The 24,972-nt window shown below is 45.6% G+C and overlaps 1 protein-coding gene across 1 annotated transcript; it reads right to left on the reverse strand.

The window, feature by feature from the left end:
* Positions 1–543: 543 nt before the first annotated feature.
* Positions 544–24,251, reverse strand: LOC144158867 (uncharacterized). Its single transcript, XM_077690038.1, has 10 exons — positions 24,068–24,251; positions 22,628–22,677; positions 20,626–20,664; positions 20,302–20,337; positions 12,827–12,923; positions 10,039–10,151; positions 9,793–9,840; positions 8,706–8,741; positions 3,698–3,854; positions 544–706 (listed from the first exon to the last, which is right to left on the reverse strand). Exons 1-10 carry the CDS (start codon positions 24,138–24,140, stop codon positions 702–704), a joined length of 654 nt encoding a protein of 217 aa, XP_077546164.1. The 5' UTR covers positions 24,141–24,251; the 3' UTR covers positions 544–701.
* Positions 24,252–24,972: the final 721 nt, after the last annotated feature.

Genomic DNA, 24,972 nt, shown 5'->3' on the forward strand with positions numbered 1-24,972 from the left:
ATGGGAGGCTTACTGACATGTCTATACCCCTACTACAAACCTTACATGTACCCTTACTATGTACTATGCACCCCTTATTGACTATGTACCCCTACTATGTACCCTTATTGACTATACCCCTACTACGAACACAGGCTGTTAACCCGGGCAGGGCAAGTACCACAGGACCATAGTTTCCTGGAACCACAAAACCACTCATCGGGGACTAAAAGAAATCCTAGTCATTGAAGTTTACTCCTCGTCAATATTGCTTGTATTATTTTGGACAAAGTACTCTTTCAGGGCTATAATTAAGTGTAGTGAATTAGCAAAGGCTAGTTCTTTCAAGTTAAATGACGCTGTCTTCGTGGCCCCTTTCAACGTTTTAACGGTAACAGACTATGGAGCTGCTGGGGAGGTTAGTGCGTTTTACATAGCTGTGTACATAACGCCTGATTGGAATGCTTGTTGTGTAAAAATATTGCAATGCTAATCAAAGCCTAATGCCCTGACGGCAACTTTCAAGCCGTCTTTCAAGGTATCTAAAAGTGCGCAAAAATCACATTGCAACAAATTTATTAGATATGAGAAAAAAACGGTTCATGGTGTTGACGTTCTGAATGCACGCTTCCTTGACTATGCAGTGGTAAGTCACACTCTTGGTTACACAAAGCAATCTTTTCTCTCGGGTTGGTAATCCTTCCGAATAAGTCCGCTGGCGGTTAACCTGAATGAAAAGAAAGCGCGGAAATAGAAATAAATATTAGGAGGGCAGTAAAAAACCGACGTCAATTCATAATCACCATCAGCGCCATTATCATCAGCAGCCTACTTATGTCCACTACGGGAGGGAGCCCTACCGGTAGTGGAGGCCTGCCCAAATTCTCCTCTCTTTCAATGCCGGAGTCACTTCTTGCCACAGGATTTTCGCATTTCACTCATCTATCGGGTTAATTGTCTTGCCCTTCTTTTAGCCCCGTCTCCCGGTAGCCTGCTTCTTTAAACTTCGTTGACCATCAGTTGTCGGATCTCCGCGTCACACGCTTAGCCCAACTCCATTTCTTCCACTTAATTTTAGCTGTGATGCCTTTACACCTAGTTTGTTCCCTAATCCAAGACGCTTGTTTCCTGAGTTACAAACAGCGCGTGAGCAGGCCGATATGAGAGTCACACAAACACTGCGCCGACTACCAACTGATGTTTATTATCGCGAACAGGCAATAAATAATAAAATACAGAAGACCCGTGACATCGTAATCTAGGAATGACAATGTGTGATTCTCCTATCGTCCTGTTCCTGCGCTCTTTGCAACTCAGTTATGTACCAACTGGCCCACCTACAATCCGTGTTGCGCTTGCTTCCTTTGGGAGACTTAAAGGAACCCTGCAACACTTTCCCAACTTCTTTTTCTAACTCTTACATGCTTTAAGAAACCGTTCAACCAACACATCAAGTACTTAAAATTCGGAATCACAAAGTACCAAAGCTACAAAGTACCGCTAAATGCCCATCAGAGAAATGTTCTCAAAAGATTTTTCTCTCTTTCCCAGTCTTGGCGTTCTTCGACCACTGGAATTTTGTCGTTAGAGTGGTGTAGCGGCTATTGGCCGGCTTTCCTTAAGCTGGAGCAATGAACGCATTCGATAGACACTTTGAGAAGGTGTATGCGCTGTGACGAGCAAATCACGTATTGCAACACCGTGCTGGCGATAACTCAAGCTTTTGCAGTGCTTCCAGACGCCAAGGAAGGAGTGGAAGAGTTTATCGGAAATGTTGCAGTCTCTTTAAAGGGAACCTGCAACACTTTCGATAAGCGCTTTCACTCTTTCCCTCACGTCTGGAACCACTGCGAAAGCTATAGTTATCGCCAGCCCGGTGTTGCAATACGTGTTTGCGCGCCGCATCAGATACGCCTTCCATTTTTGCTTTGCTTTTGTGGCTTTTTTAAAGTTGCTATCGAAAAACTTTCATTGCTGCAACTGAAGAGAAAACGGCCAACAGGTGCTTCATGTCCTTAGTGGCGTAATTCGATCCGTCGAAGAGCGTCAAGACCGGGAAAGAGAGAAAAATCTTTTGAGCGAGCTTACAAGTTATCTGATGGGCATAGAGCAGTAATTTTTGGTTGAGGTACATTGCGACCCATTAATCTAAGTACTGAAAGTGTTGGGTGGCTATGTTCTGCGAGCATTTAAGATTACACAAAAAGTTGAAAAAAGTGTTGCAAGGTCCCTTTAATCTACGTAGGCAATGAACAGGAAGGTTTCATGGTCAAGCGAAAAAAAAGCAACTGTGTGCATTTTGCACACCAAAAACAAAAAAATGCATGCACTTTTTAATGCACTTTTTAAATTCTATGCTGAGTAACCCCGCAGCCAAGACCATGGAACGCCCTCAATTTACACAAAAATGCAGATTCGCGGAATTTCCACCTTTAATTCATATAATAGCGTGAATGAATATAATTGATTGGCAGTAATCTCGAAAAGCTAAAAAATTTTTAAAAATGTAAAAAAGTAGTGGAAATGGTGAGCCGTGTAGCATTGGCACAAAAATGCAAATTTCGCGGAAGTTCAACCTTTAATTGTTATAATGTCGTGAAGGGAGACAATTAGTTCGATAGAATTTTGGAAAGCCAAAACATAAGAAAAATAGGGGAAAAAAGCGAAAACGGCGAACCGCTTAACGCCGTGAATTTCCACAAAATTCCAGATTTGGCGGATGCTACACCTGTAATCATTATAATAGCGCAAATTGAGATAATTGGTCGGACAGAACGGAGAAGAACAAAAAAAATTGACTGTTGAGAACTGCAACTCTAGACAAGCGTCGTAAGAATGCTACGCCTTAGTAGACAATTCTCTGAATTTGTGCAGATTGTTTTTCTTTCGAATAGGATGAGCTTGAGTGAAGCCAACGATTGGTAGCTTCATCGTTCATCATTTTGTTTCACTCTTTTACACATCTTGAAGGAAAATAAATTGGAATCAGTTTTTTCAAGCTGGGAACGACGTTATTGTGTAACGTTTGGCTAAGGTCAACGCTTGTTTACGTAAAAACGTAGCGCTGGGTTACAGATAAACTGAATAATAAGCAGCAGACCAATGAATAATACATGGCGTCCACCCGGCAGTTGGCCCCTTAAACAACTCGCGCCAGTGTGCCAGGGGCCTTTGAATTGTGTAGCTGAAAATACCATTCCCGTTAGAATTGGCTACTGGGCAAATAAGAGTGATACTTTTAATCAAAAAGCTCGCAGGGCGCAAATCTTTTGTTGCTCAATAACATAATTTCTGACACCAGCTACGCCGCTGAATAGAGAGAAAGCAGGCATCGGCGTACGAGCAACAATAGTTCGTATCGGCCAAGCAAGCAAAAACGCCGCGGCTACTGGTGAAAGCATGACTTCTGTATTGCACTTTCAGCGCCTTTTTCACGGCGAAAAGGCGTTGTACGCCATGTATCCTGGAAAACAAAAACGCATTCGCAGAAATTCATAAAATGCGAATCTTTCCATTCTTAACTGATTCTGTGGCCAGAAGATAGGTCAGAAATGAAGGTTTTTACACCTTAACCATTCTAGACTACAATACCTTTGTAGCTATCTAAAAGTGTATAGACCATGATCGCTGTTGCGTCGTCTCATGATCAAATAAACTACGTAAACCCGCGCAATTGGAGGACTGCTTTTTAAAGAAAAGGGAAAATCCGTAAACTTACATGAAAAGGACCCGATTATACCGGAAACAGCCCCAGTTATAATCTGCAAGAGATTGGGCCCGCCAATGTTGGCCTTCTTGAGCAGATTGATGAGGTCACACAGCACTCCTTTGGTGATTTTAACGAAATCCTGTTTTGACAGCGTCTCCAGAACACACTGAAAAAGAAATTGCACACAGTTAATGTAACCCTTCGCACCAATTCAAGGACAGCAGACGAACAGATCTCTTCTTGGTGCGTTCATCTCGCAAGATTGCACTTTTACATACCCATGCTCATCACACACCCTGTACAACACGTGTGATCCCAACCCGCCTCACAGCCCCAATCGTCTGCGCCCGACACAGAGAAAAATGGCCGCGCATGTGATCGCGTCACTACAAATGTCGTAGAAAGACGATAGTTTTGTGCCGCCCCCTGCTACGTAACTGCCTCTCCTATCTCGTCCCTTCACCGCTGCACTCTCTGTCCACCCATTGGAGATTTCCGGAGTTCAATTTTGCCGCGTTCGCTCTGCTGCGCCATCTCTGTTGAGACTGCTGAGACTTCGCGCCGGAGCCACTAGCGCGAGGCCCCGGCAACAGCATTGTGTGTATTTTCTGGTATAAACATTGTTTTTAAACGCGTTTTTTTTTGTGCTATCGCAAACACTGAACACACGTGTACGTTTAATTAGAAGAACACTACAAAGCTACGACGACCAGTTATGCATTGACAGTCTACGTCAAATGAGCCGAATAATATCTTTTTAGTGAACCATGTTGTCAAATATGGAGCCTATTTATAGATTTACTAGATTGAAAATGTTTTGCCTATATAAGCGTCTCGCTCATGAAATCATTTTACCTTCATTTTAAGCATCCCAAGAAATGGTATCGTCATTAAAACCTGCAGCGCGCATCAAGCACCACCCGCAACGGCGGCTGCCTTCCGACTACTCCATTGGTGCGCACATCACGCCATAGAACTCTCACCCTACAGGCTGCAACAGGCTTGCACCCCGCTCTTCTTCAACGCGCATGGTAGCAGTCTTCCGGTGACCTTGAGGTCATGCCAATCAGTCTCGTCGCTTAATAAAACTTGTTCATAATTTGATCCGAGTGGTTCGCTGCGCGGGGCGCATGCGTGGTGGGAGCCGCGCCGGTGGCGGCATTTTTATACCCTTACAACCAATTATTAGCCGATGTTCAGGGGGAACAGCCAGGTAAATTAGTATCCACATCTCTGGATTAAGAAATAGTTTGGAAGCTGAGGGATTAAGCAATGACGGAAAAATTGACCAAGAAACCTCACTAGGTTGATTTGAAAATGGCGTTTTTTATCCCCCACGGCACATGCTGTCACTCTGTATATACCTTGCAACGCGTGCCACCGCACTTCAATGCAGCTGCCATTTTTCTGATCTCAACGTTAGCTTAACTTACCTGAGCTGCGGCATCTTTTAAGCTTTTCCTTCCGTGCGCAAGATCCCCGATTTTTTTTTTTTTTGTAGCGTGAGCTACCCTGGCCGAAGTTTAGCAGTTTCGCGTGGCTCCTGGAGAGCCGTGCTGCGCATGCGCGAGGAGCAGGGACGTCTCACGGCGCACAGCTGGCGCGCCGGAGCCGCCGCCGCCGCGACTGGATTGGATTCGATTGGACTGGAATGGGTTGAATTGGATTGGACTAAATTAGATTGTAGTTGATTGGATTGGTTTGGAAATCGTTATAGCAGCAGTAAGCATGATAATCAACTAATCCTAGACAACCAGGAAAGCTAAGAATAACCATTTGAACCTTAGCTCACGCTACGTATATCCTGGCATAGCCGAGCTAGCCACTGCTAATTTTTTTTTTCGCTTTCAAAGACTGATTCTACGTTTACACTCAAGAACCTGCCATTGTGGCTCACTGACTAAGGCATTGTGGAACTGATGAACGCTCCCTTGCCATGGCGGGATTTGTCTCTTCAGTGGATAAATCCATGGCCCTCCACAACGGCATGCCTTGTGTAGCTCTCGCACGTTAAACCAAACTTTGGTATTTTAACTGCGGAGCTGTTGTAGGCAGAGCTTTTCATCCGTCTTGCGTAAGTCATGCGTCACGCCGGGGTTGGAGCAGCTTTCCAGACCCGACGGCGGCCTCTATCGGAGGGTCTGTGAATTGCCTCACGGGAACCGGTTCCCAGACCCAACGATAGATTGCGCAGTGGTCTCGAAATGGCAGGTTCCTCTCATCCCCTCCCGTTAGGGGAAGGAGAGGGGATGGAGCCTGCCACCGCGGACGTTTGTTTATCTGCCGATTCTTTTGCGCGAAACGTAGAATTTGTGCCGCGACGGTGCTGCAGTTCTCGGGCGAGCGCCCCTTGACGTTCGAGCAGATACAAGAGAGCCGCAGCTCCACTGTTTCAGGTGATTTCGCACTGGGTGTAGCTGGGTTTCATTTTTTATTCAATTCAATCGTGCTTTTCGTTTCGAAAACGAAGTTCACCTGGCGTCTTCTATGATGTTTGCTGGAAAAACAACGAGAAAAAACTGCGAAAGATTGAAATCCTGCGAGCTTTATTGCTTCTGTAGCTTTTGTATTATTTTACGTGTCAACAGTGTTATTATTTTTAGAGCCGACAGCTGATCCAAGGACTTCAAAGTTTTGTCAGTTGCGTGCTGTGTAGATAATCGTTGCAACGAGCGGGACTGAGCTCACAAGTTAGTAAATTTCTTACTTTTGGGCAGTACATGTACGCCACGGATGAAACTCATTCGTCGGGATCCAAACAAAATCTCCAGTTCTTCTGCAAACTCTTTTAGCGAATCAGAACGCCTTTTGCTATCGTTTGAGAGATCTCGTACATATTGTATACTAATACTTCTGACGTATAAGCCCTACAAGAATGTGGCTGACGATTACACCAACCGATGAGGCGATATATAGCTAAAAACTGCTTTCTTTGTTCCAAACGGTACTTTCACGGTACTTTTACATGAGTACGAACAACACGTTGGATAGAAGAAAATTTATTAGAAAAACCTAAGTTGCGCATAAAATGTTCCTCACCAAGAATAACAAAACAAGCATTCGACTTCCATCCTAAGCAATGCTAAGTACCCTCTCTTTAGCGCTTGCGGGGAGAGGGGGGGGGGGGGCGTTGATGTCGTTGAAAGATACATAGTCGCCCGCTGCCTCTTCCCCCTAACACCCTCTGCCCTCTCTACCCCCCTTCACATTCTTACCACCTCCCATCTCATTCGCCTCTTTATGAGTGCAATGGAGATTTGGTCATTTCAATTCAAATTTCCCGCGTTCGATCTCGCGCGCCACCTCTTGAGGCCTTTTGTTTCTGTTGTACTCGAGCTGACTTTCAGTGTTCGCTTTTATCTCGGCTCTCTTCGACCCTGTTTTTAACGCGTCGCGTTCTCACTTGCTGTCGTACTGAACAATCCGACGTGCACTCTAATTAAAAGACCGCCGGTATCCTCAATTATGTACTCATATTTTGCTTCAAATATGCGTGAGGTTTTCTTCGCGCTGAACAATGTGAGCTTGTATAAGGCATTAGCACCAGTTCTGGTTGTTCGGAACGGTCTTGCGCATATATACTTCGTGTTCGAGCGTTGCTTCTGCCTTAGTTTGACCGGTGGTTGAATTGGGGGCAAGCAGTCAGTCAGCCAGCCGGTCAGCCAGCCGGTCAGCCAGTCAGCCAGCCAGCCAGCCAGCCAGCCAGAAAGACTAAACAAAAGTTCTCGCGTTTAGGCGTCCCAAGAGAGAGTTATAAAATTTTTAAAATATACCATGTCGGAAATTTGGTAAACTAGCAGAAATTATTTCTGGCCGCTCATCTTCGTTTATACGCGACGACGATTCACGCTTGGATTTTCTTTTTGACGGCTGTCATGACTCATAAGACATCGCTGCAGTACACAAAACCATTGCCCAGAAGGCAACTTTACAGAGTCTTCGTAATGCGTGTTCCACTGCTACACACCAGGAAGCATTTAGAGTCGGCCTCACCATCTTACAGAAATGCAGAAACTTCACTGCAATACACACAGTCAATACAAGGAAGGCAACTTCACAAAGTACGAACTGCTATACACCTTAGAGCTCTCAGAGTCGGGCTCCCATTTGTACACAAATGCATTGATAAAAAAAACAATTTTCCGAGGCAGTCTTGGACGAAAATATGAACGTCCACGGATTTTTTATTGAATACCCTGCACGACCCCATGTCTACCTATAGAGGGCGTCGTGTGCGCATTGCAGACGGATATATTTCATGGAATGCTTTAGAAAAAAAGCTTGCGCATTATAAATCTGCACAGCTAGATAGCTCCGGAACGGTATATTATTCCGACATGTCATACTGATTGGCACTACGCGTGCGCAGTGCAGACGCGCTAGCCGAACGGTAACAACCACGTTAAAGGAGTAGTGACACGAAATTTCAAAGTTGAGATAACTACGCAAAATGCTGCCTTTTTATCAGGAGATATCTCCCAGCCAGTTTCAACAGTAGCCGTTCAGTATAACATGTTTTGAATCAATTTTAATCTCTGCCCGCACGAGAAAGCCCATAGCGGGCCAGCATGGCATCGTCTGCTACTTGCTCCAAACTGCCGACGTCGGGGCTCCCGTAACGTAGCCGTAGCGCTGGCTGCGGTTGGCGCGCGCTGATACACCGTGTGTATACGTCATGGTTTTGGGACTGACGTCATGCTGCCCGGGCTCACGGGGATGGTGAAGGCCTCGGACGGTCTGGGCGTGCGCTCACTCGCACGCGAGTTTAGACCGGCAGCGGTGCGACAAGAATGGTGACGTCAGGTGCTACCTCCTGTCATGGCGGCCGCTCGGCGTTCGTTTTGTCGAAACCGAAACTGACACGAATAAACGACGCCGTAAATGATTGTTAACGCTGCGATCGAACGTCTAATGCACCATTGTATGATTAGTGGGCTAATAGGCACCCGTAGCAGCCAACAAAACGTAACACGAAAATTTCGTATCAGTACTAGTTGAGTGTTTCAAGTTGACCTACCTCGAGCGTTTGTATCACTTCTTCAACGGTCGCATCCTGGTCCACATAGAAAGGGCAGAAAAATGGTCGAGTCAAAAACACGCTGTGCGTAGAAGTGCCAAAAAAATACACTGTTGTAGATGTTAGGCTGCTTAATTACAGTAAGCCCTCGCGATAGCAAAATTGTTTCATTCGAAATGTCACTTCATTCCCACTGTCATATATTATACCCGGTTTACCTGGTTTTAACGAAATATTGATTACAATGGAACATGCTTTTTTTGCCGAGAACTTCGCAATAACGAGGGTTTACTGTACTTGCTTTTATTTTTATTATTTTTTTTTTTTGCGAAACAAGCTCTCCCGCACTTCTCAATATCCGCTACTTACACTTGCTCCTCAAATTGCGTTGCCAATTTATTGACTTTCGGGCTGTTTTCGCGAAGAGGGGAGGGAAGGGCGTTCAGCTCGGACATAAATTCGTCACGCAACCGGATAATGGCTACATTACATCCACAGTCATCGAAGATTGCTTCACTTGCATTGTCTTTCAATTGTAGGCAAGTTATTCGCAAAGATGTTTCCGGCAAGCGGTCTTAAGAACTGCGAGGCGTCAGCTTTCCTTTCAAACAGTGTCCGCCGAGCAGGTCGTTTTGTGTTAGGGGTGAAACCCCTAAGGGGATGGGGCTGTTGGCGTCTCCTGTCGTCGTCGTCGGAATCTTCGTCTCATTTAGTCACGGTACTAAAACGCCGGGAAACTCGTTTACGTCTCGCGCTAGAACGTAACGCGTGCTAAATAACACAGCGGGACACTCGTTTGCGTCTCGCGCTAGAAAACTTCGAGCTTCGAGAACAATAGACTTTTACAACAAAGCTGCATACCTCTACCCAGCAATGGTTTAATCTTCGTTGGCAGAAACCCCACTTACACACTGCATACTTCGCCCCTCCCTACGTTTCACGTTAGTGGAGATGGGCCGAGATTTTTGTTCCGCCGCAGCACATTTACTCTACGTAGGAACGGGCTTCAAAACATTCGAATAAGTTACCAGAAGTTTAAACTGGCTATCTGCTTGTAAGATGGGCCGAACGAAACTTTGACCCTTACCTCAGCCAGTTGACCGTTTTGACAAGTTACGGCTAGGTCGTCGACGCACTGAAACATACAAAAAAGAGCAAGAGAGTAAAAATGCAAACGAAACATTGCTGCCTACTAGTATATACTAGAAAGTAGGCAGATGGCAAACACACTTCCATATAAATGATTCCAGCCGTTTTCTGATCTTCAAGATCACTATATAAACAGAGAACAGTAAAAGAAAGATAACACCTTTGCAACGCTGTGGGGACCTACCTTTCCGATAACTCCTGTCGGTGGGAGATTAATGACCAGTGGATCTCCGCACGTGTTGTCTTTCCCCAGCCACTGACATGGACACGGCTGAGGAATATCCTTGATAAGGAGCCCTGCATAATAAAGAAAACTCAAGCCTATATATATATATATATATATATATACGATAGAGAAGGCACAGTGAAAAACAAACATAACATAACGCAGTCAAAACATAACAGCATAACAAAGACTGGGGGCCGGTCTTTGTTAAGTTACCGGCCCCCCGAAAAAACCGGCCCCCGGTCGAAATGTTAGAATAAATATTGTTATGTTTTTCAATGTGACTTCTCTATCGTACAGTTAACCGTATAGCCAGGAACCTTTTCGTGGTATGTATGTGTATATATATATATATATATATATATATATATATATATATATATATATATATATATATATATATATATATATATATATATATATATATATATATATATATATATATATATATATATATATATATATATAAATCCATCGTTATAACGAAATCAGCGGGACGGCGGAAAATTTTGTTATAAGCGGTATTTCGATATCAGCGGCAACTTGAAAAAAGCTAAGCAGTTGAGCTTTCATTGCACCACATTTGCAAGGAATCAAAACACAATGTATTCAGTGAAGCGAAGCTTTACTCAGGGGCAAAAAAGGCCGTTAGCTTTGGCTGTTTCAAATTCTTGCCGGGCGTGAGCAACCCCTGATCCCGTTTGACCATGCATTGCATAAGGCTGGGGTCGCCGCCCATAAAAGTGGCAGTGGCTGTGGCCAATTTACAGGGGGACGTACTGGCGTCACGGAGCGCTACGCGAGTTTCGCGCTGGAAAGCGCAGGAAATGCCGTGGCTCGAGTCTGTATGGTGTTCGTTGCGCTCAAAAAACGATTAACCGCTCATTTCGGGTGCACAGCGCAATCATGAAAACTTGACGGTTATACACTAGGAGCTTTGTATGATCTCTGAGAAATTTTTTCCCGAGATGTGCAGCTGTAAAGTTTGCAAAACAAGAGTTTTTCGGCGCCTCGTTGTCGACGACACTAATTCTACGGTTCGAGTGTCGGTCTTCGCGCAGCATGGTGTCTAGGCCATTGATCAATGTCTAGGAACCAAATTCAATGACCCTGCCACGTATTCGGGGCGTTTGTCTAAAGACAAATGGCGTGAATCGGGCATGACGGGCTCGGAAAAACCGACGAGGGAAGACCTGCTTGCGTTTTCCGCCATGTTGGCAGCCTGACTCGCCGCTGGGTCGCCGCCGTTTGGCCATGCCTCCGCTCGCAACTCCGCTCTAAGCGGGTCAAGCTCTTCGTGCACTTAGAATAATGCAGCCTAAAATTCATGCGTTTGGAATGGAACAGAATAAATATCGAATGAAGCGATATTTCGAGTAAGGCGACTTCGTTGTAATGAGGAATTGCTTATATATATAGCGAATCAGAATGGGAAATGAGAGCCTCGTTGGATAACGACAGAAATAAGGGTTGGAAGTCAAGAATGCCTCGGAAAGCAGAGGGGAGAATGTGGCAGGTCACTGAAACCGATAAACAATTTTGAAAGACCGAAAGGAAGTGGAGAAAAAATGCCCGCCGGGTGCGATCCGAATCCATGACCTCCAGAATACGCGTCTGGGGCGATTACCACTGCGCTACCGGCAGGGCTATTTTGCCCTCCACTTTCTGGGGTATTTATGTGAAGGTAATTTTTGTTTCCTGCGCTTGTGGGTGGCAGGCAGCGCCACTCGGACTACTCGCGGTGAAGGGGACCTTCTTTTTAACCCCCCGGGGCATGACTACAGTGTCTACGACATGTCGAGAGTGGTCGACCAGCGTTGAACCCTATAGCTACCTATGGCACCAAGACTATGGCACCAAAAAAAACAGAGGCCCTCGCAATGCATGTAGCGAATCAGAATGGGAATTGAGGGGCTCGTTGAATAAAGACAGAAATAAGGGTTGGCAGTCAAGAATGCTTCGGAAAGCAAAGAGGAGAATGTGGTAGGTCACTGAAACAGATAAATAATTTTGGAAGACAGAAAGAAAGTGACGAAGGCAAATGACGAAGGCAAGGCCCTCGCGAAGGCAAGTCTCTTTGCTGAAACGTTGGCAACAATCGTGGTTTCTACCTTGTTCGAAGTTTTCTTTTCTTGTGTTGTCTACCATCTTGCAAGTTTTATTTCTCCCTATATATATATATATATATATATATATATATATATATATATATATATATATATATATATATATATATATATATATATATATATATATATATATATATATATATATATATATATATATATATATATATATATATATATACTATCGTTGTGTGCACTGACAGGAGTGTCACATTTTAATTCGCGAAAGTTGCAACACTACAACGTTAAGCGCCAATTCTGGATTTTGAATAATTGACGTTAGGTTTCAACGTCAGCCTGATGCTGAGAAGCAGTTTGTTCACACTAAGCAAGATGCAATAAAAAAAATCCCGAGGTTATTCGTAATGAAATAAAAAGTGACCTCGGTGACAATGTCCATTGCTGGGAGCTCTGTTTAGAGATGCCATCGATTTTCATGAGACAAAATAACGGAAGAAGTTTCCTACTTGGACAACTTCTCACCTCTTACGCTTTTTTTTAACCGTAAACGATTTGCGTCATTTCCTGTAGCGGGTACTGGTTCGTCACTAGCTGAGACATCAAGAACGTGAAAAAATAGTGGGTGTCTGGCAGCGCTGTCAAAGACATGTCGCCCGTACCTAGCCCAAGGCTATTGAGAAGAATCGCTCCAAGTCCAAATAGCGCGTTGAGTATGCCTTCAGGTGAGCCATACTGGAGAACACCTTTAAACGCACACTGAAAAAGAAAAAAAAGAGCCAGAAGTCACTCTTTTTTAAGGATATGAGAATTAAGCACGATGAAAAATTTCGCAAATTAAATGCATGTGATTACCCTACCTTGTGTGGGTGCAAACTACTGCGTTCCCAAAAACTTTACTACTTTTTTGTGCATTGCAGTTGATGCAGGTAGATTTTTGCGTCCTTAGAAATTTGCTTGGACGCGTAGAGCGAAAAAGCCACATGTGGAAACACCCAGCGTTACTAGGCTACCTTTTGCACATTACATATATTATTAGTTCAAACCGACAGTCTGACATTGGTTAAGAATCTGATTTGCCTTAGGCAGACCTACTGCCGTGAGAGTTATGTTTCAGTCTTTCAGTTGCCTACGTAGTCACAATCAAAGGACAGTAAAAAAACCAAAGTTCCATAAATGCCATCATTGTTATTAACACAATCCGGACCAAGTCCGGGCAATGCGCGCGCGCACTCACGCACACAAGTGCGCACATGCACACAGACGACACATAGCCGTTGTTAAACTGTACTACATCTATAGCCAGGTAACGGCACCCTAATATAACCGTCCTGCGTATATTCTGATTTTCTAAAAGGGAAAACTACGTCGGGAAGACACTGCACAAAGGAGAGCAAAAAAAAAACGGGCGGCCATTACTTTGTGCGGCCACCTTAGCACTGGTTTCACTGTTCAAAAATCATGACCCAACTGGTTATAAATTTACTTTAGTCATCTTTTTTTTTTCTTTTTACCCGCAGACGCGCGGCTGAACGTTGCGCCTCGACCGGGGTTGGCCTTCACGCTCTCTTTCGAGGGCAGGCCTGCTGAGTGCGAGCATTAGCGATGGCCGGATACTCGTCGCCGACGACCTTCGTGCAAGGACCTTCCGGCCTTACTCAGAGGCTGTCGTAAAGTAACGTTGAAGTGATTTGTAAACATTGTGGGATTACTAGCGCAAATTGTAGTCTGGAGTCTCTAGGCCACGTTTCGACCGCTCTTGCTGCGTTTACGCGACTTTACTTAGTAAAACAGTCAATTCAAAAGTGCCGTCCTCCTCTCTGAATCCTTCTTGCCGATTTCTTATGTTCGGTATGACGTCAAAACAAGGTGGCTTGGCTTTGCTGCGCTATTGCACGGCTCGCCGACTCTCCGACAGAATCAATCAGCGCAGAGTTTAGTCGGCTCGCCGGCGGTGGTTGTCGCAATTAGTTCACTCATTTGAAACTAAGCCACGACACGATTTGTGCCTGGAAGAATGTGCCTTAAGTTTGCTAGTTTGTAGAATGTATCAAGCTCTGAGTCCAAGTAGCTCAACACAAGTGCACATGCGACGCTTCGCTGACTCGTACGCTAGTAGACAAATTCAAGGCCAATGAAAGGTGGAAGAAGAGGTAGCGAGGATAATAAAGGTACTAAGGAATGAAAATAAACCGAAACATTTATTTTACAGCGTAAAATTAAGGTTCGAGAAGCACTTTTAGCGAAGGGTGAGCAAGCACAGCGGTCATCAGCGTGACCAAACATTTGCAATCGCTTTTCTGCCTAATGAATGCAGCCGCTAGAGATGAGATACCTGCGGGAAATTGGGGCGCTTACTGCATGAGCGTTATTCCAGAAATCGTCATCTGAGTTTCTTGGAATGCTAAAACTAAACTAAACAAATAAAACGTAAACAGGCTATACAATATATACTTCATATGTCCGTTCCCGACTACGCTGCCTTATGGCCGAGTGGTCTGAAGCATTAGGTGATCGTTTTGCAATTCGCAAGTTTGAATCCCCGAAAGCGCATGTTGTTTTTAGGGTTGATTTATTCGTTTTTGAGTAATGTTCTCTGTAGTGATTTCACCATTTTTGTACTGTAACGTCCATTGCTCCACGAGAGAGTTCGCAGAACTTGTACAGACTGACACGGACGCGCTGGCGAGTTCTCGTTGGCGTGGTGTTGCCATAAGCACCGACTGCTTGCGGACACAGTGCTGAATCAGCTGACCCTTGGACTGTTTCGAACGCGCCTTTCACGATACAGGCACGAGCAAGACCAACTCCAAAGGTGGGGAAAAATCCCATCGCATTTGAGCGTCTCCCGTGCCGCGGAGGGCGATCATCCACTGCGTACGCCTCGGCTAGTGATCGTCACGATTCCAAGCCGTGCTGGCAGGCTTACCTGACACATTTCACAGCCGACAACATGGCAGAAGCGCGGTATACCTTTTAGTGAAATATCGAGAATGCCCAGCCAAAGAGAACGTCAGATGCCAAGCATGTTGCTTCCCAGAACCGAAACAGAAACTGGTTTGAATTCTAATCCTTGACATCATCCGAACAACATCGCATTTCGTATGCGCGTCCCTGCTGTTAGGTGTTGAAGCCGCCGTGAATGTCGCATGGTATTACTTCTTTTTTGAGGCTTTATAAATTAAATACTGCTTTATCGACCGGATTAACGATTAAAGGTGTGGTCGTTTGAGCCAGTCTATGCAATGCAAACAAAAACAAGTTTGGCAAATTCACTTTGGGACCAAAATTTTGCATCTTGGTTTTTTCTTGCGATAAGTAGCTAATGACCTGCTTATCACATCTGCAAGCGTCATTTGCTTCAGCGTTCGACGGTTGCTTAATTAGAGGCGCTTTCAATGCGGCCAGTCACAGTTTCGGTTTGAGCGGGTGCCGCGAAGCGCGAGATATTGTGTAAACAAAGCTGACCACGTGACCTTCGGACGGATATCACAGAGCACAGCTGCCGTAACACTGTCGAATCCGCGTCGCCGGCAGTTTCTGCAAATGCCCACACGTACTTATCTCGTGAGCCGCTCAAAAAAAAACATCCCCCTCGCGATGGGCACGATCAAATGCAGAGCATTTCGGGGGCGCACGACGTTAAGTAGTTTGCATTACGTTATTGTTCCATTGCGTAGCACCACTGGTTGAAGGTCTTGATTCCATCTCGTGCAACGGAGACTCTACGACGGCAACTGCTGACGAGAGAGCGCGGCGATGAGTGCGTTCCAGCCTCGCCGACACCCGCCTTTATCACGCCACGATCACGCCACGCGCGCGCGATGCTGACGTCACGATCACGCCACAGGTGTTGTTGGTCCCGCGACGCGCGCGCCCCCACCTGTTGGGCGCGAACCGACCGCGGAGAGAGCGCGCGATGCGAGCGGAGAGTAGGCGAGGAAGAGCGAGGGAGAGGGCGCACCTGCGAGCGATGCGGACTACTACGGACGCCTAGAACTGGTGACATCGTGAGTTAAAGAAATGCTGCGAGTGCAGATTGCTGCCGCGGCTAGAGACCGACGCGCGACGCTCGAGACAGTGAGTGGGAAGACGCGCGCTGGGAGCAGCCGGGCGATTTGCCTACAGGTCCTCCTACAGATGTGTTCGGCTTAGCACTGCGGCGGATATTCGATTGCCGCTCTGGTAAGCGGTGCAGATGACGATATTTCATGCAGCCCGCCATCGCATCATTAACTCCTTTCTCATATGTGCTGCCAAGTTTGGGACTTGGATCCCATTTCGTGCAGCCGTAACAAGCTATCCCTTGAGCTACCTGTTCCGGCCTGCGCCACTTCGCGGCTGCCGCCAGCGCAGCGACCGTGAGGCTCACTCAGCGCGCTTCTCGTGTCTCTGGCGCGTTTTCGCGTCTAGTGTAATAAAAAGCAATAAAAACAGGGTGCCTGGTATCGCTGTAGAAAATAGATCCCGGCAGGTCCCCGATCAGCCGAAGAAATCACGGCGCCTCCGCCGCCAACGATCGGGTCGTTCGTTGCTCGAGAGCAGAAGCTCCGACCTCCTATAGGGACCGGGCGGCCGTTGTATGGCACCACCGTCGTTTCAGCGAACAGCGCCGCCAGTGGCGAACCGCTCGTCAGTGGAATGCCGGTGGCGGTCAGCGCAGCGTAGTTGTGCATGGCTTTCTGTCGTTTTTCTGCGGTGCGGCTTGCAAAGCGAAGGTAACCCCACGTGCATTTTTCAGATCGGTAAATCTTGAGTGTGGATGTGACGTTTACAAGGTATGCCATGTGCGTTATTTACGCCCATACTCAGTATTTACAAATAGCAGACGACGCTCAATGCGCCAAGCTGGAAGTCAAGCTGGAAGTGAAAGTTCGTTGCTTCTTGCAATTTTTTAATGCCTGCATGCAGTTTTGCGAATCGAGGAGTATATTCCCGATAAATGCTCCCACAAAGCCGGTGTGTGCAACCGATCTAGGAATGCTGCGGCGAAGGCCTTTGGCAGTTGATGACGAAACGGCGCCGACGTCGTGCACAAGCGAAAGACAAAGTTGGAGGGTGTCTTCGAAGATTTACCTCAAAACAGAAATTGTGACGGATGACGCTTCCGTATCTTCATTACCTACGGCTGAAATGTCTTTAATTTCACAGAAATGCTCTTAATACAGTCATCGGGAATCCTTGATATCATAAATACCGCATGATTGTACGCATGATAGTAGAATGTTATTGCTTGTCGTGGAGAAGCATTGCTTTACAAGAATTGCAATGGTTTCTGGCTAGTTGGTAAATCGTTTTTCAAAAACCAATTCCTGCGTGACTGAAGGACGCAAGACAGGAGGGTGCCCGAAACCTGTACTCAGCTTCACAACTGAATGCGGCGGTCGGTTTACAAGCGGCCACCTACGCTTGAAAAATCGTGCACACCTCCGTCTAACGACGATGATGGTTTATCGCAAAGCTCTATCGTATGGGTTTCCTTGGTTGCCTTCTGGATTTAAACTTTGACTAGTTAAGCGTCGAATTTGACCAGCACGCAGTTTGGTCTTTTGGTCGCAGCGTCTTTGACTTTGACCCTTTCCCATTCGATTTCGCACGAAGAAAGCTCTGTGTTCAACCATCATAATCATTAGATGATTTTGCTGTTTAATTTTGAACTTCCATGCCCCCTCTCCAAATCTAAACTTTTTCCAGTGTGTCGGAAATGTGTCTGTGGTGGAGGACTCGGGCTCATGCACCCATATTTGAGGCAACTAATCGCACGTTTTTGGTGTCTTCACCAGGCATCACACCATTTTTTAGGTACTCTGTAAAGAATACTTAAGCATTCAAAAACACCGGCTGACGTTAACACTGCCACATTTTTAACTATCAGTGCCAGCCTTTATTCTGCGCAGGGGGTAAAACGGGAAGGGGAAGAGGGATGGTTTGTAGCTTGGGCTGTTGAGTTGGTGAATAACTTTGGCTCTTGATAAAATGACCACCAGAAACGTGGGTTTTCCACTTCGGGTTTCAGGTTCCCATGCTGTCAAAGTGCCGCTCACCAAAACCTACGGTACAAAGCTCACGGTTACAGAAAGTGTTAACTACCGCAACATTTCTATGGCTACACGGTAATCCATCTCGTATGCTGGTGCCTTTCTATTTAAAGCACACGTATCGAGGTATCCCAGAGCTAAGGCTGGCGTGGAAACCGTAGTCATTGAAACCAGTGAAGAAAGTGGTAGAAATAAATTCTAATATTGCTAATCGTTTGATTCCTACTCAGATCGCGCGGAGCCAGGCGCAGAGCGCTGCAAAAGCGCTCGTGTCAATGTAGCCCTTCCCCAACCTTACAAACATACAATAAGTTTGCGTAGCCATGAGTGTATTTAAGAAGAAAATAATACTAATAATAGTAGTTTTATTCGTACTCAGAACGGGTGGAGCCAAGCGCAGATCGCTGCAAAAAGCGCTTATGCCATTGCAGCCGATACCCAGACGCATCCGACAAGTTTACGTAGTCATTACTGCATCTAAGAACCCTACACATCTGTTTAGACTTCGTTTAATCTCACATGTCTGCTCACAACGCCACCAAAACATACAAAGCACCGAAGCAAACACGACAAAAACAACGGGAGGCTGTGTAGTCCAATGCACAGGCTCATTCCACTGACGAGGGGAGCGCCGAGTGGTGGCGCCACCCGTCCAGCTGCCCGGTCCCTATTGGAGCGGCGAGCCGGCGGAAAACGCCGGCAGTGCGGAAGCGGCCAACGCAAACTCGTGACGTGTTTGGATGTTGCTTATTTACAAACTATCCAAGGAATGTCGGTTGCGCGAGGTCCTCCGTTGGCGGATCGGGTGCATTTCGCTCGCTTTAAAATTAATTTTAAATATGTTCTGGGCTGTACTTGCCACTAATATTTTGCAGATTATGTGTATGTGTGTTCTCACCAACCTATCTCCGAAGTTATCTCGCCTTAAAAATTTTCTGTCAGTACCCCTTGCTCCGGTCTACCATCGCGTGGCCGCACTGAGTAACGTTTTGTTTTGCCCTTGTCTCGAACTGTCTTGTTATGTGGATAGCGGTGATAATGTTATCTATGTATGTATGTATGTATGTATGTATGTATGTATGTATGTATGTATGTATGTATGTATGTATGTATGTATGTATGTATGTATGTATGTAAGTGGTTATAATTTTCTACCAGCATACCTTCTTTAATTGCATCCTCATATTGATTAGACGTGTTCAGAAACCTCAGGCTCTTTTTTAAATGCAGAGCATTTCAGTAACTCACGATGTCACCCGCGTTGACGTCCGTAGTCGTAGTCCGCACCCCTCCCCCTACACTATATAAAAAAATACTATGCAGCGCCTGGTTTCGATCCCTCGACCCTGCGGGCGGAATGCAATGTGCATGGTGCTCTACCCACTGCGCCACAAAGCCGCCACAGAATGGGAGGCTACCGACGCGCCTTATATCCTTCACTCATTAAAACTACGTCAAGAAGCTGCTGATACAACGCATTCACTACCACCAACTCCCCAAACACTAAACGTTAACGCAATACACCCACCCCCTATGCGACGCATTTACTCGAGTCCCCCTCGCGGGGAGATGGGCCCAATTTTACGATAGTAAGCGAAATAAGTCACCGCCAAAAACAACGCGTTGTGGTCCGGCCGGTGCCGGCACGTGCGAGAACCGCTCGCGCTGTTCGTTCAAGGCAGGGGGTGCGCGAGCACTGCGAAGGCGAGAAATTTGAACTGCTTTGGACAAACCTCAGTTCAATTCATCAAGAGAGAAGTGAGACAGGGAGGCGAAGAGCGTGATGGGTAGCAGCAGTAAGCGGATAACGGTGTCACAGGCCGTTATGGCGAATCACTGCTCTGCATTTACGAAAGCTTTCACGTTGAGTGGAACGGCTTTAATTTTTTTTCTACGCCATCACTACATTTTTTATTTGGCCCTATTAGTACCACGTGGAGGCTCAAGAAGTTTCGAAGAGAAGCGAGAACGTAATTGTAAAACAATGTACGTGGTAGAATAGGACAGAGCATCACATTACTTGGTGATCATTGAGGAGGAGTATTCCGCTTAATTAACCTATGAACCATCTATTGATGTAGAGAAAACCGCGTACTCACCCCAACAATTTTCACAAGGGCATCGGTAATGGGAGCCTGTTAGTCCAAAAGAAGCAACGTGTCATCAACAAAATTCACAATTCTAAAAATCAGCATGTACAATTCGCATTCCCGAAGCCCAGCTTCAACTCTTTGCCTTCTCCTTACAAACTGAAACGAAGGAAACGAAAACTGTATAAAAAAAGGTTCGGTTATAAATCTGTACGTAAATAAGTATGTAAGTAAGTAAAAGACGAAGATAGCTTTAGGATAGTTGACTGTTTCCAATGAACGCACAAGCTAACCCCAGTGTTAATCACTGTTACTTGGGGTAGGAATACTTACAGAAGGTGATGAACAGAAATCCGCTTTTGACCCAAGACACTGGAATGAAAAAAAAAATCCGAATGCATATTCAACCTCTAAGCCTCTGAGATATATTCCTGGCCGTCAAGTACAGTCTAACGCATTTTCGTGTTGTTAGGACACAAGTTTAATTTTATTTGAGGAATCGCACGCAGGTGGCGATTACATACGCTATTGTTTTGCTAAGTAATAACCGAGTGAGCTATTCTGGGAAATTGAACTGGTGCTTGCTTGTGACACGCCTTATACCGCGCCTTCAGCAAAGAGATATTCACATATTTACTAACCAAACACAACTGATACGTCTCATTTTTTGAATGTCAAAGGTATTGCGGGGCTGCTTATCGAACCTTCGTTGTCTGCGCTCGCGTCTACATCCGCGTCACCACCCAGTGTCGGGATCAGGATTATGAAAACGCTTTGATACCACAGCTCGCTAACGCGATGAGTGGGATAGTAGACCCTCTTTCAATGCCATTAGTCACTAACCTGTAGCTCTCTATCGTACTTCGCTCCTTACGGCATTTTGTCGCTAACCCAAGAACTTGGAACGTGATCTAACCGCATTACTCAGTTTAGTACGCAGTAGTATGTAACACCAGGGAAGTCACGTTAAACCAAAATGTCGTTTGTTGCCCTCCAGAAGCCACATTTGGTCGACTTCATGTTAATAAATAAACGGAAAGGGGAAGGGGGGGGGGGTGGGGGGTAAGCCGCCCATATACTCATCACAGAAAGCATCATATGGGTTACGGAAATCAGCAAAAAGGCAGGCGTTCGTACAATTATCTGTTATCGTAATCCATAAATGTAACATTTTCATTGTTCAAGTTCTTGGCGGCGTTGCGTTCAGCAGCCCAGACGAATTTGTTGCCATTAAGAATTTCAAATGCGCCCGCTGCCTTTTCACGCAGTAAAAGCCTATTCCCCAGTTAAGCTGTCATTTCGTTGAGAGTATAATTGGCCGAAATATGTGGACGTATTTAAAGAGACTAATTCTTAATGATACTAGCGATGTCAGCCGAACTACGCTGTCTGAAGACGTGCTTATCGTTCCGCTCAGAAGTAACTGTTAAACCTAGCAAAGTCATTGAATAAACTTAACGAGTCATTCTATGGATGAAGAGCGCACAACCTGCACATGCGCTCATTACACGTTCACACGAATGTGGGATGTCATTAATGTCATAATCAGATTACTCCAGGGCATATATTTGAAACTGGTGCGCCCATACTTCATCAGTGCATTCCTTGCCCTTACATGTGTTACATGATCTTTCCACTGTGTGATGCGTCCTCCCTTGCTTCTCCCCCGTCTCTAAAGGTTGCCATACTGCTACTAGGATGATGATGATGATAATGGTTGGGATGATGATGATGATGGTTGTGATAGCTGGGTGTTGATGGCGTAAGGCCAAGTGGGGCAAAAATCCCCATGAGAGTGGCCAGATAACAGAGATGAAAGCGTGAATACTAAAATCGGTGAGCAAGAACAAATGTAAAATCAATCAAAGATAATCTCGGATCATCCACCAAAATTGTTAATTCAACCGTCTTGAATGCTCCGCCCCCCTCAACCTTGTGCCCCTCAATCTTAGCCACCATGTCTTTTGCGCGAATTAGATTTCTGACCTAAGAGGACCACTCGGTCTTTAAACCTTACATCTGTCGACCTTGTCTCCCGTGGCTTTTTGAGCTGACCTGTTTCTTTTTTTTTTCATCGAAGCATCCGCCATGTCGCAACGGACGTGATTCCTACGCCTAATCAAAACAGTCTCGCATGTTTCATGAACCGCAAGGGAAGAATTCTGTGCTACTGAATTGTTTTGCTCACTCACTTAAAAACATTTAGGCGAGGCAGAAAATACGGAAAATCTACTTATACAGCAGGCCGGGCCTTCTTTCTAGTCTAATCATCATGCAGAAATGTACACACAAAAATATTCCGTCACGAAGACGGACAGAATTTGCAAGTACGTACCTTTCCGATATCGAGAACGTTGTTAATGGTGATATTGATACATCTTGCTGCTGTAAAAACAAAATAGAAGAAAGTGCTCAGGTTTGCCACTTCCAAGCCGAGCTAAAGCAAAGACTTTGCACACAGTGTTTCGCGAAATAGGCCTTACGTGATTTTGCATCCTACTGGATGATTGGATTCATCCGGTCGCTTGTGCTGAAAAGCACGAATTGATAGACCAGCCGGGGCGCCATCTTTGGCGAGACTGAGGAACCAAGCGCTCGCCAAGCAGCACTTCCGTGTGCGTGCATCGTGCGTTTGTCTCAAAACCGGCGCCGGTCGTGGTTTGTATCGTCGTTGTTTCTGTACCCTCAGTCAGCACAGTATCAGTCGTTAAAACCTTGCATGGTTGGCTTGCTCTGAACCGCACACACAGGCGGCCCGGCCGCCGCTAGATGATAAGGCTCAGGCGCAGGCGATTATAGAGCGGCGATGCGTTACAGAGATACACACGATTTATTTGGTTTCACGTTCTCGCGCTGCTTCGCCCATACAGTACATTAACCATATGAAGAAAGACTCCTGTTTCCATCTGTGTGTGCCTTTCCAGGATTTCATCGTGATTTTCACTGTTGAAAGAGGATTCTTCAATATTATCAGACGTGCGAAATTCTCGCAGCAACTGTAACAAAAGAAACCTTGAATCTTTTTAGAAACCATCACAGATTTTCTCACCCCCCCCCCCCCCTTTACTTTGATAAACCTGGCAACTAATTGGTTGCGTGCAGTCAAAGTACGCTTGCTGTATTCTTAAGAAACATACGTATTGTCATTGAATAACGTGAGGTGAAACGTTATTGTGTTGACACGTACGTCCCTATATACTCCTTATAAGCCATCAAACATGGCATGAAAGATCCCAATAAAATTTCTAGTCTTTAAATAACCCATGAACAATAGGAGACCATACTGCTCAGCTCCCGCCCGTAAGATCAAGTGTGGGCCGTCCGGCTAGCTGAGGACGCGGCCAGAGCCCAAGGCCTCACGGCCGATGTCTAAGCATCACAGTTTGCAAACTTAATAAGTTTATTCTCTCTCTGTCTTATAAAAACCGGTGGCAGTGAGACGATATGCATTTTTATGGGTGACCTAAACGAACGAACAAGACGTGTAAAGCGGCCTAGACAAAGGGATTACACATACTGCCATTTGCAAAAGCCTTCAGTTTTCTTTTGCTCTGGAGGCAATTCTCTACGTGCCATTTCACGGCAATAATAAAAGAAATCTTTATTGGCCGACACAAGCCTCTTAGCTATCCTTTTCCTTTCGTGTGAACAGAATATCACACTGCCGGCTTTTGCGAGTTCAGTAAGGATTGTTTCTAAAAAAACGATTCACTCAGCCTGTGTCTTTGCATTGCCCTGCGCGTTGAGCTTACTACCAAACCGTTCATAGCCTTACCGGACGACTCGGCAGGTATGGTGCACGTTGCGGTCAGGACAATCAGTAAGACCAGGGAAGAGGATGACGACATGACTGATTCTATCCTGAATGTGGCTGTACCACGTAGCACGCCCTATTAGTATTTCAGCTGCTCAAGCGCTCCCCTTACTACCAAGGCTGCTTAAATGTGCGCAGCGACTTGTTTTGAGGAAAGCGGTGTTTTCAATTTTTCCATCCAATCGCCTGTTCTAAAATTGGCCTACAGATTTCCCTCCGAATAAACGCGCTCATCCTTCAATGCAAAAGCTCCCTACGTGCTGTATTGTACCTTGGTTAGGCACGTGTGGTTCCCCTTGGAGTGATATTGTTCCGATTTGTGGCTGCAGCATTTCAACACACACACGCACACACGCACATGATGCCCTTGCATAGCTAAAAACGAGTCCTTGTATTTAGACACATGCCGGAAAAACCGCTACGAAAAACAACCTCGGATTCAACAGCCTTGGCGCTTACATCTTTTTAAAAACAGAAGATAAGCGTTTTGTTTTTACTTTGTTTGCTTTAAAAAATTACGATGCTTTGTTGTGTGTGTGTTTTTTTTTTGTTTTTTTTTGGTTTCTGACTTCTGTTTTTGCATCGTTTCCATGGAACCACGCGTTGTAACGGACTCGTCACTGACAGTTTTAGCAACGTTTCCGTCGTGCGGAACCTTGTTGTTGTAAAAAATGTATAATCTCATAAATGGGAAGTTTCGCTGACAGTAAAATTTACGCCGAAGCTCGCGGGTACCCGTGGAGATTTTTTTAAAATTGCGCAGCCCTCGGGATTTCATCGCTCGTTTCGTTGTCATCTGTGGACAAAAAGAAAACCCGAGGAGCGGTCATGTCCTACCGAAGTGGATGTTCAGTGAAGAGTGATGT

The sequence above is a fragment of the Haemaphysalis longicornis genome, unplaced genomic scaffold (assembly GCF_048455015.1).
Source record: "Haemaphysalis longicornis isolate Haplotype H1 unplaced genomic scaffold, Haemaphysalis longicornis Haplotype H1 scaffold_10, whole genome shotgun sequence".
Classification (NCBI taxonomy): domain Eukaryota; kingdom Metazoa; phylum Arthropoda; class Arachnida; order Ixodida; family Ixodidae; genus Haemaphysalis; species Haemaphysalis longicornis.

What these genes read in the sequence shown, in the direction of transcription:
- LOC144158867 (XM_077690038.1), bottom strand. Translation starts at nt 24,140, where the DNA reads ATGTCGTCATCCTCTTCCCTGGTCTTACTGATTGTCCTGACCGCAACG. An exon ending in CATACCTGCCGAGTCGTCCG is followed by an intron (nt 22,678 to 24,067) that starts GTAAGGCTATGA and finishes TTGTTTTTACAG; the next exon opens with CAGCAAGATGTATCAATATC. An exon ending in ATTTCTGTTCATCACCTTCT is followed by an intron (nt 20,338 to 20,625) that starts GTAAGTATTCCT and finishes TTGGACTAACAG; the next exon opens with GCTCCCATTACCGATGCCCT.